Genomic DNA, 17,987 nt, shown 5'->3' on the forward strand with positions numbered 1-17,987 from the left:
GGTCTGGGAACCAGGACCTCTGCCCCCAGCGGTGGCCTCGTGGGGTCACGGGAGGTCATGGGCATCAGCCTGGGTGGGTCATGCTGTGTTCACCGACGGCCCTGGAACCCCCACCGCTATGCAGGGCAGCCCCCCACCCTGGGTGCTGCATGGGCTCCTGGGGGCTCCTGCGGCCGCTTCGGGCAGGCTGTATGAAGAGCAGGTGCCAAGTCCTACTTCCCAGGCTTCCCTGCCATCCCAGAAGGGGCTCCTGCAGAGGGAGTCCTGGGGAACATCCCTCCGCTGGGCAGGGCCAGCCAGTTTGGCACCAGCTACACATTGGTGAATGGTGGGCAAGTGCCCTTCACCACAGAGCTTGCTGCGTCCAGACGTGAGCACCTGGGTCTTAGGAGGCAGCTGCGTGTTTCAAGAGGAAGCACCACAAATGGACCTTAAATAATAGGGAACGACTTAGGTGCACTTCATCAGGAAGGCCAGGAGGGGTTGTGAAGTTAGGGCGTGATCACACGCAGCTAACTTGGGAACTGGACCTGAGCATCTAGAGAATCACGGCAGGGGGGTCTGTTTGATGGTGAGGCACGTCGCTCCGCTAGCTGCTCCGGTCTGAGAGTGTGCGTCCCCAGATTCATACCGGGAAGCCCCACCCCGAGGGGAGGGTGTGGGAGGCAGTGGGCCTCCCACGGTGGGTAAGCATGGAGCCCTTGCGAACACAGTCAGTGCTCTTACGAAAGAGACCCCGGAGAGCCCCCTGCCCCTTCCGCCCTCAAGGACACGGCAAGAAGTCTGCTCCCACCAGAACCGAGCCCACTGGCCCCTGACCTCAGGCGTCCAGCCTCCAGACTTGGAGACACATTTCTGCTGTTCGTAAGCCCCAGCCACTGGCATTTTGTTAAGGCAGCTGGCATGGGTGGAGACCCTAATGGAGGGAGGGGAAGCCTGGGAAGGTGTGTCTACTAAGAGCCCTCGCCCAAGGGGGCTGAGCGGCGCGGCTGGAGGTCTCCACGGTGTGCTGGGGGCCATGATCCTTACATTGCCTGTAGTGTCGCCCACGGAGGTGAGACAGGAAGAGAAGACGTGTGAGTAGCCGTGAAAGCAATCCGAGGAAACACCAGATGGGCCGCGTCGCTCTGGTCTGGAGTCCGCAGCACCATGCGACCTCTCGGAGGCGGGCGCTGGCCATGACCCCTGTTCTGTGGACAAGGTGAGTGCAGAGTCTGCAAAAGCAGCCTTGTTCTTTTTCTTCCAGCGTTTCTGAGCCAATCTGTCCCTCAGCTCGTCTTTCTTCTCTCAGCCTTGTGGCTGGAAGCGAGCAGGGAGGCGGCAGGCTTGTCTGGAGGACGCTGGCAGCCCTGGTGGCCCGGCCTGCTCCCCGGAGGGCGCACCAGGAGCCTGGCTCTCCGGGTGTTTCCTATGCACCTGACGGCTAAGTCGCCCTTTGTGCTGGGCCGGGCTTAGGAGCGTCCGCCTTCCTCCGGGGTCTGCAGGGTCAGTAGCTGGGGCGGCCGAGTGGGCGGTCCCCAGAGGAAATTTTGACTGAGTCACAAGCCGGCTTCCGGGGCAGAAACCCTGTGTGTGTTCTGCTGCTGGAGGAGGGAGGTTCTGTGTGGACCGTCCACCTGGAGTTCACCTTTGCTGCTTCAACGCCGTCCTCACCGTGCTGAGGAGGAACCACACTCAAAGCGGCTGAAGCCCTGGGTGGCAAAGCCAAACCCTGGACTCGGGCCTCGCTGGTGCCTGCATGCCTGACCTGCTTTCTGACCACCCGGTGGAATTGCCGGGGCTGCTGGTGGACCCCAGCCGGGCCCCCACGAGGGCACCTGCCCCCACCTGCTGGGGCGAGCGCCCCTGGATGTGCCTGCGTGGGCCTGCGTGGCCCAGAGCCACCCCCTCTCGGTGAGTTAAGTGAGCTTGCCCCTTGGAAACCTCGTTCTCGGCTCCTCCCGTGGGACACAGCTTCACGCCTGACCCACAGCTGTGCTCCCGGGACCTGCCCTCCAGCCAGAAGGGAGCGTTTATCAACCTTAGGCCTGGGTTCTTCCAGACTCAGTCCTGTGAGTAAAATGGAATATTTAAACTAAGGTTATTCATTCAAGGCCAATTTAAAAAATATTTATTGAATCCCTATCATTTCCCCATTGAACGTGTAGGTGCTGTGTGCCAGGGTCTGAGGAGACAGCCCTTCCCTCGGGCCCGGGGAGGATGCCACAAAAGCTCCAGGGACATGCACTGGGGTCATGCGGGGTCGGGAAGAGGGCAGGTGGGGTCTGAGCATCTGGTCGTGGGCACTCCGGCTGGCATGGTGGAGAAGCCAGCTGGAGGCCGGGGGCCAGGCTGGGCAGCAGTGGACGGCCCCGCATGCTTTGGGAAGGGGAGTGCACAGCCAGGCCTCCCCCTCAGGAGGGAAAATCTGCAGGGTGGTGGCAGGACCCACGGCCACCAAGAAAGGATCCAGAGGCCTGCGGGGGATGGGGAGGTGCAGTGTTCGGGGGCAGAGTCAGGGCCTGGGGGCTCCCTGATTTGGGCAGGGGGACAAGAATAATCTGGAGCAATGCTAGCTTTCTGACATGGACTATGGGATGCTGAACTGGGGACGTGGGGTTGGGGCTCCTTCCTCATGGACGCACTGGTTGGTTTTGTCAGGAGCCCCAGGGAGAGGCATCAGCCGCCGTGGCATATGAAGGTCTGGATCCAGGAGCATGTGGACACTGGCGTGGCCCCAGTGGGATGGGGCTGGGTCTGGCCGCAGAGACCCTTGGGGTGTCTTGAAAGAGAGTCCACGTGATGGGCAAGGTGCAATGTCCTTGCCTCAGAGAGGCCCTGGTGGCGGGTCGCTGGGGCTGGCAGTCTTCCTGAGTCTGTCACCCAGTCCTGCCCCCGCAGAGCGGCTCCTCTCTCGGGCCGACCCTCTCACACCCTCCCCCCAAGGTCATCATCCTCCAAAATGCATCCTGCACTTCCCAGCACTGGCCTTGCCCGAGGACCTCGCCCTCCTGCTTGAGAAAGAGCATCCAGCCGGGACCCGCACCCCAAGCTGAGGCTCTGAGTCTATCCTGTCCCCAAGCCACGCCTCCAAGGCCTAGGGCAGCGCTTCCAGTGCCAACGACCTCACCCCTTGGCTGTAGGCGGTGAGACCCCGGCAGGAGGCCGAGTCAGGGCTGAGGGCAGGGACGGGATTCACACTCAGCCGACAGCCATGCCTGAGCCCCGGGCAGGAATGAGGGACTAGTGCTTCCTGGCACAGTAATGGGGACGTCCACCCCAAGCCACGGGCCACGCTGGTGGAGCTGGACTTTCCTTCCTTCAGCTCCCCACTGGAGCTGCCACAGGTCTCGAGAGGCCCCCGCCCTGAAACCTAACCGTCTGCGGAAATTAAACAACATGCTACCCAGCCAACGGGCCAAAGAAAACACTCACAGGAAAATCAGAAAATATTAAAACGAATGACAAAACATGCCCGAATCACGGGACACTGCAACAGCATCGCCTCAAGGGAAATCCGTAGCTGTGACCGTGTACGATAAAGGCAGAAAGACCTCAAACTAGTCTAACTTTACACCATAGGGAGCTAGAAAGAAGACGAGCAAAGTGAACTCCCAGCTAGCAGGCGGACAGGAGCGGTGCGGACTGGGGCAGAGGTCGTAAAATAGAGAAGAGGAAACCACACAGGAAATGGATGAACCCCATGTGGGTTCTTTAAAACAGTCCACAAAACTGGCCAACCACTAGCCGGACCGACCGAGAGACAGAGAGAGAGAGAGAGAGAAGGCTCCTATTATGCTGGACGTCCCGGCCAGAGCGATCGTGCAGGAAGAATTAACTTAAAAGCCGTCCAGACGGGACAGGTGTCCCCGTATGCCGATGATGGGACCACATACCCACGATCCTAAGGAATCCATAGGAAAGCTCCCAGAGCTCTGAACAAATTCAGCAAATCTTCAGGACACAAGACCCACACACAAAATTCAGTTGTGTTTCTGCCTGTAAGCAACGATTGACCTGAAGATGAGGAGACAGTCCCATTACAATAGCATAAAAGCAGTCCTTAGGAAAGAAATCTAACCCAGACGGGGCAGGACGTGTGTGCTGGAAGCTGTGATGTCGCCAGCAAAGATCACACAGATCCGCGGACATGGAGAGCCGTCTGTGTTTACGGATCAGATGCTGTTAATTTTACCGTGTCAACGACTCTTCTTGAAGGGATTTGTAGGGTCCAGGCAAGCTCCATCAAAACTCCAGTGGCCATTTTTGCAGAGATGGAAAGACGGATCCTAATGTTCATATGGAATTGCAAGGGACCCTGAATAGATAAAACAATCTTGAAACACGAGAGCCCTCTGTCCCCTCTGCTCTCTGAGCCGGCCCTGACTTGAAGGCAGAGCATCTAACGCCCGGACTTGGGGTCTCAGCCCTGGCAGTCCCTCCGCTGAGTGGGGACTGCCCCCAGGGCTCAGGCAGGAGGGAGAGTCAGGCCCGAAATGTTCTTCCTCTCCAGCGTCCTGTAAAACTTTACGTGAATGTGGTTGCCTTGAAATCTCTCAATGGTCCTGGTTTTCCCCAAAGCGGTGCAGAGGGGGCCTGTGGAGCGAGCGGACAGACCCTGGTGTGGGCCGCAGGGAAAGCGAGGGCCCTGGCAGACCCCTTGCTGCATCTCTGCAGGCACCTTGCAGCGAGGTCAATGTGAGAAGTGAGACAATCGGCCTCTTGTTTCTCAAAAAACTGTTCTGAGTTCACACAGAGAGTCCGAACCCACAGCTACTTTCTTTTTATTTCTCATCGGAAAACTGCAGAGCAGGGAGGACACAGGCCTGCCTGCCTGCCGGCCGCATACCCAGCTCTGGGCCCCGCCGTGGGTCAGCGGGCCCTGCTGTACTACTCTGCTCAGCGGAGGGCGAGGCCCGGCAGCGCGGAGCCTGGGGGCTCTCCCCTCCCCTGAAGACTCAGAGCTACATCCCGTGCTGGGAGTGCGGTCGGGACGCGGATACAAGGATGCCTACAGGGGGCCAGTCGGAAGAGTATCGCTGGTAAGGATGCCTATGGCTGGAGGGCAGATGGCAAGTCCAGGGGGGTGTGGGAGGAAAGACTCTGGCCCCCAGCCTTCCGGGTCCCCACCACCACCCCCAGGCCAGGCCTGGCCAGAGAAGGCAGTGGAGGAGGGCAGGCCCTCAGCAGAGTCCAGAGCCAGTGTCCCCACTCTCTGGCACCTCATCCTACCAGAGGGGTCGTCACCTAGGGAGCTGCTGGAATCACACACCCCCCCACCCCCCAAGGTCAAGCTTCTGTACCAAAGAAGGGGACATGGAGGGAGAGGTGACAGTGGTTTTCAGACAGGACAGCAGGAACAGCACAGGTCCCAGAGTGACCGGCAGGTGTGACACAGCCAGCTTAGTGCACAGCCACTGAGCCCATGCCCCTCCAGTCCTGGGCCCCCTGAGCCCACAGCCCATGGGACACATGCCCATGGAGCCCGCGGGACACATGCCCATGAGGCCACAGCCCACGGAACACATACCCACGGAGCCTGGAGACCACAGCCCGCAGGACACATGCCCATGAGGTCACAGTCCACGGGGCACATGCCCACAGAGCCCGCAGGACACATGCCCACAGAGCCCACGGGACACATGTCCACAGAGCCCGCAGGACACATGCCCATGGAGCCCGCGGGACACATGCCCATGGAGCCCACAGCCCACAGGACACATGCCCACGGAGCCCACAGGACACATGCCCATGAGGCCACAGCCCACGGAACACATACCCACGGAGCCTGGAGACCACAGCCCAAGGGACACATGCCCATGAGGTCACAGCCCATGGGGCACATGCCCACAGAGCCCGCAGGACACATGCCCACGGAGCCCACGGGACACATGTCTACAGAGCCCGCAGGACACATGCCCATGGAGCCCACGGGACACATGCCCACAGAGCCTGCAGGACACATGCCCACGGAGCCCACAGAGCCCACGGGACACATGCCCACGGAGCCCACGGGACACATGCCCACGGAGCCCACAGCCCACAGGACACATGCCCACAGAGCCCGCAGGACACATGCCCATGAGGTCACAGCCCACGGGGCACATGGCCACAGAGCCTGCAGGACACATGCCCACGGAGCCCACAGCCCACGGGACACAGGCCCATGGAGCCTGGAGCCCACAACCCATAGGACAGCCCACTGATGAGTTTTAGGTGCACATGCCCATGGAGCCCACAGCCTAAGGAACACATGCCCACAGAGCCCATAGCCCATGGAACACATACCCACGGAGCCCACAGGACACATGCCCATGAGGCCACAGCCCACGGAACACATACCCATGGAGCCTGGAGACCACAGCCCGAGGGACACATGCCCATGAGGCCACAGCCCACGGGGCACATGTCCACGGGGCACAGAGCCCACGGGGCATGTGCCCACAGAGCCCACAGCCCATGGAACACATGCCCATGGAGCCCACAGCCCATGGGGCACATGCCCACGGAGCCCACAGCCCACGGGACACATGCCCACAGAGCCCACAGGACACAGACCCATGGAGCCTGGAGCCCACAGCCCACAGGACAGCCCACTGACGAGTTTTAGGTGCACATGCCCATGGAGCCCACAGCTCAAGGGACACATGCCCATGGAGCCCAAAGCCCATGGGGCACATGCCCATGGAGCCCACAGCCCACAGGGCACATGCCCATGAGGCTTCCAGCCCACGGGGCACATGTTCACGCAGCGCACAGCCCATGGGGCACATGCCCCCTGAGGCCCGGGGCCCACTGCTCCCTGAGGCACCTGGGAGTCTGGTTCATTATGTACATGTGACACCATCAGAGAAAAAGCCTCCAGAATATTCTGAGGCCGCCATGTCATTCTTCAAAAAGCCAGGCAGCTTTTCAATCAATTACAGACCAGGACATTCATTCTGAGAGTGATTCTTAAACCCTAGGGAACGGGACCTCCCTGGCAAGAGGAACGAGGTGCGGACACCCCGCCTCCCTAGCCCGCGTCAGCAGCGAGCGCCATGGGCCCTGCTATGTGTGTGGCAATGGGTCGGCTAGCTCCAGAAGCTCAGGGTCAGAAAAACCTCTGGTGGAGGTCACCTTATTTATTAAACAACACAGGGCATTGTTTTATCTGCCTCAAAATGAGTTCTTCTGATGAGTTTTAGGTGCACTGAGGTATTTCCCGATGGCCCTTCAAATTTGGACCTGGCCAGAGTTCAGTCCAAGGGGCTGGGTGTCCACGGCCCAGGGCCCAGGCCACGGCCTAATGGTGGCATCAGCTGCCCCTCACGGGGACCACCTGCCCACCATGAACCCTCCCAGCTTGACCAAGTAACAGTCTCCAAACCCACCTGCCACCCAGCCTTGAAAGGCCCAGGCCACGTGGCCACCTTGGGATTGGCGACTGAGCCGCCTCAGTTCCTCCCAGCTAATGAGCAGGTGCCTCAGCTCACTGAGACCCATGAACGAACCGCTGCCAAGGCCGGAGCACGGATCCACCGCCCAGAGCTGTCTCCACCGTAGCCCCTTGTGGCGTGGAGCTCAGTCGCACAGAGACGCGCCTAGCAGGCAGAGTGGCCCCCTCACCTGTGGTCCCAGCCCCCAGCACACCGCTCTACCCCAGCACCCCGACATCCCATCTCCGGCACCCCACCCTGCCCCCAGTGCCCCGCCCCAACCCTGGCCACCTGTGCAGATTGGCTCGTCCTTGGACCCCAAGTTTCCCTGTGAACCAGTTTGCTGAGACCCCCGGAAGGTAGCCCAGGGCCGGTGTGGTGGAGGTGGCCAGGCATGTGTGTGCTTGGGTACCTGAGCAGGGGCTGCTTGGGGTATGGCGGGTGGTCTGCGCTCGGGCACGGTGGGGCCTTCTTGGTCACCTGTTTGTAGATGTTCCTGGCGGTCACCCCGATCCACAGCATGGTGGCCAGTGTGGAGTAGTGCAGCAGGATGCCCACCTGTGGGGAGAAGCTGGTCAGCTGCACCTCCACGGGCCATCTCCCCCAGCGTGCTGCCCTTGGAGACTGCGAGTTCCCCAAGGCCTGGGTCTGAGCCCTCCCGCTCCCTTTGCTTTTTCAGGAGGCAGCTAGGTAGTGACAGGGAATGAGACCAGCAGGAGGGCACGTGGGGTCCCCACTCAGGGCAGATGTCCCCCTTCACGGGGAGGTGTGTGGGCAGCAAAGGCCCTGGCACTGGTTAGCTTTGCTGTCCTCAGGAGAGATGGTGCTGGGGAGCACACGGGCCTGTGCACACAATACCCCGGGGGCGGTCCACGTGAGGCTGACCACATACGTGCCCCTCAGTAGCATGCCACCGTGCCCACACGTGGGCCTGTGCACATGTGCCTAGGGTTAGCGTGGCCCAGACGTGGGACCCTGAGGGCTCCAGGGAGGACTTCCTCTGGGCTCGGCCCCACACAGGTGTCACCAAGTGAAGGGGGGGCAGTCCTGCCGCAGGGGTCTCCCCAGTAGGCTGGTGTTGGGGGGTGTGTATGACATAAAACACTTTCAGGATCAGAGGCTGAAGTCCACTCCCCACAAGGCCGAGTTGCTCGTTGCTATCAGCAGCTGCCCAAGTTGGTCCCTGGCTGCACTTAGTTCCTTAGCTAATGATGCTTTCCCCTCCTTGGTCTCCACCTGGTTACCTATGAAGCAGTAACCTGACATTTCACAAAGACAAGTAAATTACGGCTGTAACTGGAAAGGGCATAGATGTTTAAGGAATACAGAGATTCTCTGAATAAAGCTAACATTGCATTATAATGATTTATCAAATCCAGAGTTCAATTTTCACTTCTTAGAAAGCTCTAGAATAATCGATGAGGGGCGCCTGGGTGGCTCAGTTGGTTAAGCGACTGCCTTCGGCTCAGGTCATGATCCTGGAGTCCCTGGATCGAGTCCCGCATCGGGCTCCCTGCTCCACGGGGAGTCTGCTTCTCCCTCTGACCCTCCCCCCTCTCATACTCTCTCTCTCTATCTCATTCTCTCTCTCAAATAAATAAATAAAACTTAAAAAAAAAAAAGAATAATCGACGAGAAGGGGATGGGTGGGTTGGGATCCCCAGAGCTGTCTGTGGTTTCAGGTGGGCTCCCTGCACACACGTGGCAAGCCCAACCTTTTCCTCAGCCTGGCTGGGGAACTGGGGGGTGAGCACCTCTGCACCTGAACCAGAGGGAGAAAGGGGCCACGTCCACCTCGCCCTCGAAAGAAGGGTGGTCCTTCTCTCTGTTCAGGGACAGCAGTGTGGCTGCCGTCACCGAAGAACAGGAATAGTCGGAAGTCCTCGGAGGAGCTTCGGGGTCGGTGTGGGGGCGCTCGTTCTGTTGCTGTCCGGCTGCTCGGGGCCTCGCCTGGACGGTGTTCCGCCTCCCAGACACCCCCTCCAGGCTGGACACAGGGAGAGGTTGTGGGGACCCCACCCAGGCTGCCAGACAAGGCTGCGGCCATCCTGGGAAGGAGGCAGCCGCCGGCCGTCACACCGCCGACCCAGGGCCAGCGCTGCCGCTGCCGCGCATTATCACGCGGGACCACCAGCGGCCGGCTCTTTGTGTTCATGATGTCACTTAGGACCTTAATGAGACTCCCGGTCATCTTGTTGCCACAGCAACCATCTGTTCTCTAGCCGACCAGAGCTTTGGGCCACGTGCTGTGCATCATCTTACCCTGAGTCCGAGCCACACCTGGACAGGGGAAGTGGTCCAGGGCGTCCCGTGTTCAGGCGCCAGGGTGGTGGCAAGCTGTCCCTTGTCAGGGCAGGGCAGGCCTGGCTGCCCACCAGGGGAAAACCACGTTTGCTAGGATGAATTGGCTCACAGAGATGTGGGAGCTGAGACGTCTGATATCTGGCGGGCAAGCCGGAGGCCAAGGAGAGCTGAGTCCAGGGGCTGGACACCGATGTCCCAGCCTGGACAGGCAGAGAGCATCCCTCCCTCCTCTGCCATTGTCCCTAGGCCCCCAGGGGAGTGGACGAGCCCTACAATGGGGAGGGCACCTGCACACACCACCCAGAGTGATGTCTGACCAGATGTTGGCCCCACCACCAGTCACATCAACACATTAAAGCTCACTATCCCATCTTCTGACGCCCCGGCGGTCCAGCTGCGCCTCCTCGGGCCTGCCTCCTCTCCAGCGAGTAGTGGGCGGAGCCGGGCATGCTGGGTGAGCCAGGAGTAGCCTCCGTAATAGTAACCGACGCTCTGTCGGTGTCTGGAAAGCACACGCCTGCGTTCCAGAAACGTCGGGGGAGTCCCAGGGAGAGTGACCCTGCGGGCTGGCTGGCCCCCCATTCCCTCACCTGGGCCTTAGCTCTGTCCTCTCGAATGCACACACGGCCCTCTGTCCCTCCTTGCCCGCTGGAGAGCAGGACAGCCCAGCCAGGGCTCGAGTGGCTTTGCTCCCTAAGGTGGGTCAGGGCCTGATGCATGCTTGCAAATGAATGAGTGAAGGAGTCATGCCCCTGCCACCTTGTGGAAACATAGTCGGGAGGTCAGGGTTGCACCTACTCCAGAGCTCATCTGCTGGCCCCTCCGACGGGGGGCCTGAGGGTTGTCACCACCAGACAATCAACCATTTCTCACACTAACGTCATCTCTACAGACCTTGCCTCTCTGGACCTGACCAGGCCTGTGCCGTCCCTAGGGTGTCTACCCGGCTAACCGGCTGGGCCTCAGATGCCGTGAGGACACCCGGCCTCCAGGAGTCCTCATCGGGTCTGGAGCACGGGCACAGTTCCCGGTTTTCAGGGCAGGCATGCCGGCCCGCTGGTGTCAGGGCCCCAGAGCAGGATCTCACTGCCCGATTCTTCCCGAGGGCCCCCCTGCAGGAGCAGCCTCTCACCCGGGGGGAGTCGTCCGCCATCTGTGCAGGGGACAGGTCATCTTGTAATCAAGGTCAGCGCTGGTGCCCCCGAGTGTCAGGTAATTAGGCCCCGGCGGCTCCCACAGCCATCAATAAATGTTGAATTCACAGAACAAAGGCTGTAAGGGAGCAACGTGACAGCCCGTGGACGCCAGGCCAAGAGCTTCGCTCCATGTGGCCCAGGCAGACACACACCCCCGATGGCAGAAACCCAAGAGGTGAGTCCTTGGTAAGATGCTCTTTAGTCCATGGGGCAGCCCCTATCTGGCTCCTGCCTGGGCACTGGAGGGGACCGTGCACCTGGATGTCACTGTCCATCTGGAGGGGACTGTCCACTCTGGATGTCACTGTCCATCTGGAGGGGACCGGGCACCTGGAGGTCACTGTCCATCTGGAGGGGACCGTGCACCCTGGAGGTCACTGTCCATCTGGAGGGGACTGTCCACCCTGGAGGTCACTGTCCATCTGGAGGGGACTATTCACCTGGGGGTCACTGTCTATCTGGAGGAGACTGTCCACCCTGGAGGCCACTGTTCGCATTGGAGGAAACTACCTGGATGTCACTGTCCACATAGAGGTCACTGTCCAGCTGGGCTGAGCTGGGGCCATGAATGAGCAGGGGGGCTGGGCAAAGAGCTGGAGGAGTGCACGGAGAAACTTGGGTTTGGGGCCTCCTCTCCTGGGCCTGGGCCACACTCGGTAAAACAGGGAACCAGGCTGACCACTGGGGGAAAGGCCTCTTCTGAGCCCTGTCAGAACCAACGGGTATTTCCCCCTTTTTAAAGAAAAGCCAGGTGAGGCCACAGGGAGGGAAGAAGACCCTTTGGTGACTTGTTCTCAATGCTGCGATGCTCTGAAGTCCCTCTTTTACCTGAGAGGGGAGCAGAACCTTCCAGAGTGAGGTCGTGAGGTCTGCCGCGGTTCCACGTGGGGGCTGGGACTCTGTGGCCGGGACTCCCTGGCCCCCTGCTGGTGCTAGAGCCTGGGCATCAGCATCTGTGGATCCTTACCTGGCGGGGGTGGGGCAGCAGGTGGCCCCGTCTCCGTGCTCCTGCCCCCCCAGTCTCTGTGGGAGGGCAGCTCCCACCCCTCTTCCCGGGACCAGCACCGTTTGCCGGACAGTGAACGTCCAGTTAGCTGGTCAAGTGGAAAACAAATTCTCTGACAGGATCCAGTGCTGAGCGAAACCATGGGCCTCACGTGGGGGAGAGGCCGTGGTACTGGCGCCTGGACGTTGAATGGTTCCCTCCGGGAGATGCGTCTGGACAAATACTCCGGTGTTATTTCATAAACAAGACAATGATCACAGATTTCCCCTTTGGAAGCAGGGCAGATAAACACTTGATCGTGTAACAGAACGAGGACACGGGCAGCACTCACCGCCTGGCACAGGATCGGGTACTTGGTGCGGTTGATGCCGCCAGCAAACACTGTGAAGGTCAGAGCCGCGTGGAAGCAGAAATTCAGGAGCGTGTGCCGGCCTTTCCGGCTGATCCGGATGGTGCTATGGGAAATGGAGATTTCCCATCAGGACCTGGCGTGCAGGTGAGCCCCCTTAGCCAAATCCATGCTCTGTCCACCCAGGGACTGAGCTGAAGACCACCAAGGTGTGACTGAGCGGGGTTTGGGGGAGCACACCCAAAGGACCAGGTGGAAGGAAAGACCTAGGGGCGTGCTTAGTGTGCGGCTGTCGGACGCTTTTGTGTTAAATCAATCTGGAATGCTCTGACTGGAAGGGTTTTGAGAAATCTTGAGCCTGGTCATTGGCCAGATGCTGACGTTGAAGCCCTGAGACTCTGTGGCTTGTCTGGTCACAGAGACAGAGGGTGGGAGGGACCCCCTGGCCACACCTCCTGGTTCCCAGGACAAAGTTCTTCCCTCTCTGTGCAGATGTCTGGTACTTCGAGAAGAGGGCATGACTTGACTGAGCAAGACCCTATAGCCACGCTTGTCCCTGGACTAGGATGTTGTCTACGGCTGCGACCCTCCACTATCGCCATGGCAAGGATTGCTCAGCCCCTCCCCATGACCGTGGCCTTGGACGCGCCCAAACCCCCTCCGCATGACTGTAGTCTTGGACATGCCCAAGCCTCACCCCATGACTGTAGTCTTGGACATGCCCAAACCCCCTCCCCATGACTGTAGTCTTGGACACGCCCAAGCCTCACCCCATGACCGTGACCTTGGACGCGCCCAAACCCCCTCCCCATGACTGTAGTCTTGGACGCGCCCAAGCCTCACCCCATGACCGTGGCCTTGGACGTGCCCAAACCCCCTCCCCATGACTGTAGTCTTGGACGCGCCCAAGCCTCTTCTCATCACTATGGTTACGGCCACAGTCTAGGCTTTGCTCATGACTTTGATTCTGGGCTTGACCCTGACCAGGACAGAGACCCCTCCTCACATTTCCCAGTGCATCTGCCAGTGACGCAGACACACCCAGGTCATCCCCTCTCGCAGGCAGAGGTGGCTAGGAAACCAGCTCAGAAGAAAGACAACGATGCCCCCCTCCCCCTGTGATTAAAAGGCACAATGCGAAGGTGTGTGAGGGGTCTGGCAGCTACTGTTAACTTCCCAAGGATGTGGGCTCTTGGAGCCCCTGAACAGACGCTGGGCCATTGGAGGAAGAACCTATTCTACCTGACGGATGAGAACACAGAGGCCACTGAGAAGACCCCGATGGAGGCCTAGAGTGGAAGGGCGTGGCGGTCCCTGAGCCCTTGGCCACGCTCGGCTGCAGCCAGGGCCACCCCAGTGCTAGGGAGGTGGTCTATGAGGTGCCTTCTGGGGACCTCCTGCTACGTGAGGGTCGGTCTCACTGTGGGGTTCGTGTCTGACGGTGAAAGCGTGCGATCTTTAGGCAAAGTGGGGCCTTACTTCTGGTGCACGACGTAGGTGACGACAGAGGTGAGGAGGCAAAGCAGCATGACGGCGGTGCACGCGTACACCACGGGGTGCAGGAACTCCCCCGGGTACTGGGGCAGGGAGAGGACGGTCTTCAAATCCTGGGAAGAACACAGCAGACCGTGTGAGCAGGAACTATGCACCTGGCTGAGCTGCCTGGAGCCCCACGTCCGGACCCTCCCCTGCAAGCTGTTGGGTGTCTGCGGAGTCCAGCAGAGGTCTGTGACGGGCGCCCTGCCTCCTGGGAATGCACCTGTCTGAGGGCCCCAGACGCCACGAGGTCGGCACGGAGCCGTGCAGAGAGCCAGCGACCATAGCAAATGCCCCCAGCCCCACCTCCCGGCCTCAGGCACACTGAGATTCTGCTCTACAGCATCTCCCAGGAGAATTCCAGGTCACGTCCCTGGAGCCGACTCCAGTCCTGCAGAAAGAGCAGTCACTCTGATGGGATGGCGCGGCCCCGAGGCCCTCTGGAGAGCATCGCAGCCCAGGGGCAAAGGCCAGAGGTCAAGGGGGAACGCGTTTCCCACGGGGACGTGAAGCTGAGGGGCCAGGCTCCCGGCTGGATGTGTGAACTGAGGGAGGTTTGTCTTTTTGTCCATCAGACCGGTGAGGGGAGCTCCCGTGGTGTTGGCATAGGCATCCCCTAGATTCACCTGTGCCGGGACCGGGTTCCTGAGCCGCCAACAGAAAAGGTGGCAGCAGAACCCAGCGCCCCGCGGGCGGGCCTTGCACAGCCCGCCGGGCACCCAGCAACCAAGTCTGGTGATTTCTGCGCGCTGGAGGAGAGGGCCCGAAGGGTACAGACCCTCCCCTGCTGTGTGGGCGGCAGAGGCGCCGACGGGAGCCCTGGCCTCAGGCACCTCTGACCTCTGACCTCTGACAGGCACTGAGCAATGTTCCAGAACCTTCATGTGTTGTAACTCGCCGAGTCACAGGGAAACCCTGCTGTGGACTGAAACCTATCCCTACAATTCAGGGGTTGGAGTCCTCGTGCCCCACGTGACTGCAGTGGGGGCGGGCCTTTATGGGGGTGACTAAGGTCACAAGAGGTCATAGGGTGAGGCCTGGTTCGATAGGACCCACCTCCTTGTAAGAGGGAGACTAGGACACAACGTGGTTGTGCGCAGAGGGAAGGCCATTGGGGGACATGGCGAGAAGGCGGCTGTCCACACGTCCAGGAGGGTGTCCTCGGGAGAAACAACCCTGTGACACCTTGACCTTGGGCTTCCAGGCTCCAGGACTGAGAGACAGTTTTGTATTTTAACCTGCTCTGCCTGGGGCGCTGGTTATGGCTGCCCTCCACCCCGGGGTGCTGGTTACGGCCCCCTCTTTCCCCACCCCACTCCCAGGTGCTGGTTATGGCTCTCCCCCACCTACCGGGTGCTGCTTCCAGCCCCCCTCCACCCCCCTGCCCCCAGGTGCTGGTTCCAGCCCCCCTCCACCCCCCCGCCCCCAGGAGCTGGTTCCAGCCCCCCTCCACCCCCCCGCCCCCAGGTGCTGGTTCCAGCCCCCCTCCACCCCCCCGCCCCCAGGTGCTGGTTCCAGCCCCCCTCCACCCCCCCGCCCCCAGGTGCTGGTTCCAGCCACCCCCCACTCCCAGGTGCTGGTTATGGCTGTCCGCCACCTACTGGGTGCTGGTTCCAGCCCCCCTCCACCCCCCTGCCCCAGGAGCTGCTTCCAGCCCCCCTCCACCCCCCCTGCCCCCAGGAGCTGCTTCCAGCCCCCCTCCACCCCCCTGCCCCAGGAGCTGCTTCCAGCCCCCCCCACCCCAGGTGCTGGTTGCGGTCACCATAGCTGATGGATACACCCCATTAGGTGACTGCTCTTGCTCCCACTTTCCAGGTCAGAGGGTGAAACCCTTTCTTGACCTCTCAGCTCATGCTCTGAGCCACTCGCTCTGCTCCCACGGCCGCCAGGACCTGCCCGGCTTGGGGAGGGCGGGTGGGGGCTGGTGCCCACAGAGGGCTGCCTGGGTGTCCCCTGTGAGACCACACTGAGCTGCCCGGCTGTGACGCCAGGCTGGTGGTCTGGGGGATGGTCTGAGCCTTGCCCGCAGTGCCCAAGGCGGATGCACCCCCCCCCCCCGGCTGACACGGGCTCTGGGTCTGCGATGGGCTCCTCCCTGGGCGGTCGGGACAGCAGGAAGCCGCCGGTGCTCCTCCAGGATGGTGTCAGCCTGAGTCATGCGGGAAAAGGACAGAAATGCCCTTGAAGGGCCCTTGGCCTCGCCACGGCTGGGAAGGCAGTGTGTCCAAGAGCTCAAGCTGCTTCCTTTCTTGGTGGATCAGTTCTTGTCAGTCCAGCTAAGACGAGGCCCTGGCCAGTCAGGGAATGTCGGATTCCTCAGAGGGACTTCCAGGGACAGCCAAGGGCCACCCTGGTGTCCAGCCGTGGCCTCTGCACCCTGATCTTGCTCTGCCCAGGGACTTTCCAAGGAGACCTCTCTGCTGTCATGGCAACAGCAGATGGAATCCTGTCACCAAGGAAAAGGTGCCGAGTGACCTGGACGCCAAGGGGCTCCTCCCAGTGTCACCGCTGAAGGACTAGCTGGCTATCAAAGCCAGAAGTATCACCCCTGACCCAGCAGCTGGCCAGATGTAACCAAAGGAGGAGCACATGTCACGTGGTAGACTGTAGGCTGGACCCCATGGGGGCCCCCATACTGTCCTGACCGTCCGCGGGCCAGGAAGCCTGAAGGGCAGGTGTGGACGTGCACAGAACACCAACGACTCCCATCCGGATAACTGGGGTTTCAGCAGGACCCACGCTGCGCACGTGGCCCCAATTGCCATGAAATCCAGAGCTCAGGAGCACAGACAGCCAGAGGATGCTAGCTTCAAGGTGACAGGGACACCACGGCTACAGGCCCCCGGGACAAGTGGGCACAGCTGACTGTGGCCTGGAGCCCCGCCGGCCCGGCCCGCCCCTGTCTCTACACCCGCGCCCAACGGAGGCTTCTCCCCAAGGCACGCATGTCGCCCGGGGCCTTCACGGCCGTGGCAGGCGCCTGCCGGGCCCTCCGTCCTGCAACACGGAATGCAAGGACAGGTTTCTGTGACGCGGGACACAGCTGTCTGTTGCTGAGAGCCGGGAAGTCACAGCCCAGCTTGTCTGTCTCCCTGGGGCTCGCTCGGCTCCCCGGGATGTGCCGGCTGCTGGAAGCGCTCACCCACCCTTCCCTGCCGCCCCAACTTCTGGAGCGCGTCCTGTGGTGCTGGAGAGCTCACCATCAGCCGGTGCCAGCGTCATGACAATTGTAAATCACGGCAAAAGTCTAGGAAAACAAGTTTTCCTGGTCAAGTCCTGATATGTAATTATCTTCTCACCGCCGCTTCTTCTGAAACCGTCTGCTGCCGACAGGTGGAGAGCGGCCCGGCCGGCTGTAGGAAGTCAGCGCCCAGAGATGGCCCAGGCCCTTGTGCGTGTCATTTGTTCTTCTCCCAGAGACAATGGCTTTTAACCTGGGGTCTGAAAACCCTGACACTCTTGACCTGGAGTCCCTGGCTGCTGGGACAGGGTTCCTGTGCGTGGAGCCCGACTCGGGTTGAGGCCTGGGGTGGGACACCCAGTTCCTTCATGGCCTTTCTTGGGGTGCTGTCACTGCTCCCCCAAAGGCCCGCGCCTTCCTGCTGGGGGCGGGGGCAGGGGTGGCGGGTAGAGAGGGGCTGGGGAATGACAGCCCGCGCATCCTAAAGCAGAGTCTGCCGTGATGCCTGGCCCCCGTGTCCCTGTGCAGCATCCCAGGGTTGGAGCAGTGTGCCTGGCGCCCAGGACCTGCACCAGAGAACTCACGCTCAAGGGCATCCTATCTGCCAAGTTTTATCCACACACCCCAACCCCTTTCTGCTAAGCCAGTGGGAAATCAGACCTCGTTCCTGCCACAGGCAAGCGCGTCAGGGTGTCAGCTCAAGACGCAGTGTTTCCTGAGAACGGCGCCCAGGCCAACACGTACGGCCGAGGTCACCCCGCTTCAGGGGCGCTTTCTCATCCGAGGGCCTGGTTTTGAGGCAGCAGGGGGGCAGGATGTCTGAGCTCCGGGGCAGTTGTGCCAACAATGTGCGTTTTATAAGAAACAGAGCTTCGATTCCATTCGGCCTCCTATTTTTTTCCTCCAAGTTAGTTATCAACTGTGCGTTTCTACATTTTTAGAGGTGACATTTAAAATTCAAAGTAGGTAATGCAAAAGGGAGATATTATTCTATATTTTAAAGTTCACACGTGTACGA

General features: G+C 60.7%; 1 protein-coding gene across 2 annotated transcripts in view; it reads right to left on the minus strand.

The window, feature by feature from the left end:
• Positions 1-17,987, minus strand: part of ADGRA1 (adhesion G protein-coupled receptor A1) — a 38,850-nt gene that overhangs the window by 13,518 nt on the left and 7,345 nt on the right. For both annotated transcript variants that reach the window (XR_004908880.2, XM_036065750.2), the window contains exons 3-5: positions 13,732-13,859; positions 12,235-12,358; positions 7,810-7,955 (exon numbers count right to left, since the gene is read on the minus strand). Coding sequence is in view for 1 of the 2 variants with exons in the window: in XM_036065750.2 (XP_035921643.1) it covers positions 7,810-7,955; positions 12,235-12,358; positions 13,732-13,859 (398 nt within the window). In the remaining variant the exon portion in view is untranslated. The remainder of the gene's footprint in view (positions 1-7,809; positions 7,956-12,234; positions 12,359-13,731; positions 13,860-17,987) is intronic.

The sequence above is a fragment of the Halichoerus grypus genome, chromosome 7 (genome assembly GCF_964656455.1).
Source record: "Halichoerus grypus chromosome 7, mHalGry1.hap1.1, whole genome shotgun sequence".
NCBI classification, from domain to species: domain Eukaryota; kingdom Metazoa; phylum Chordata; class Mammalia; order Carnivora; family Phocidae; genus Halichoerus; species Halichoerus grypus.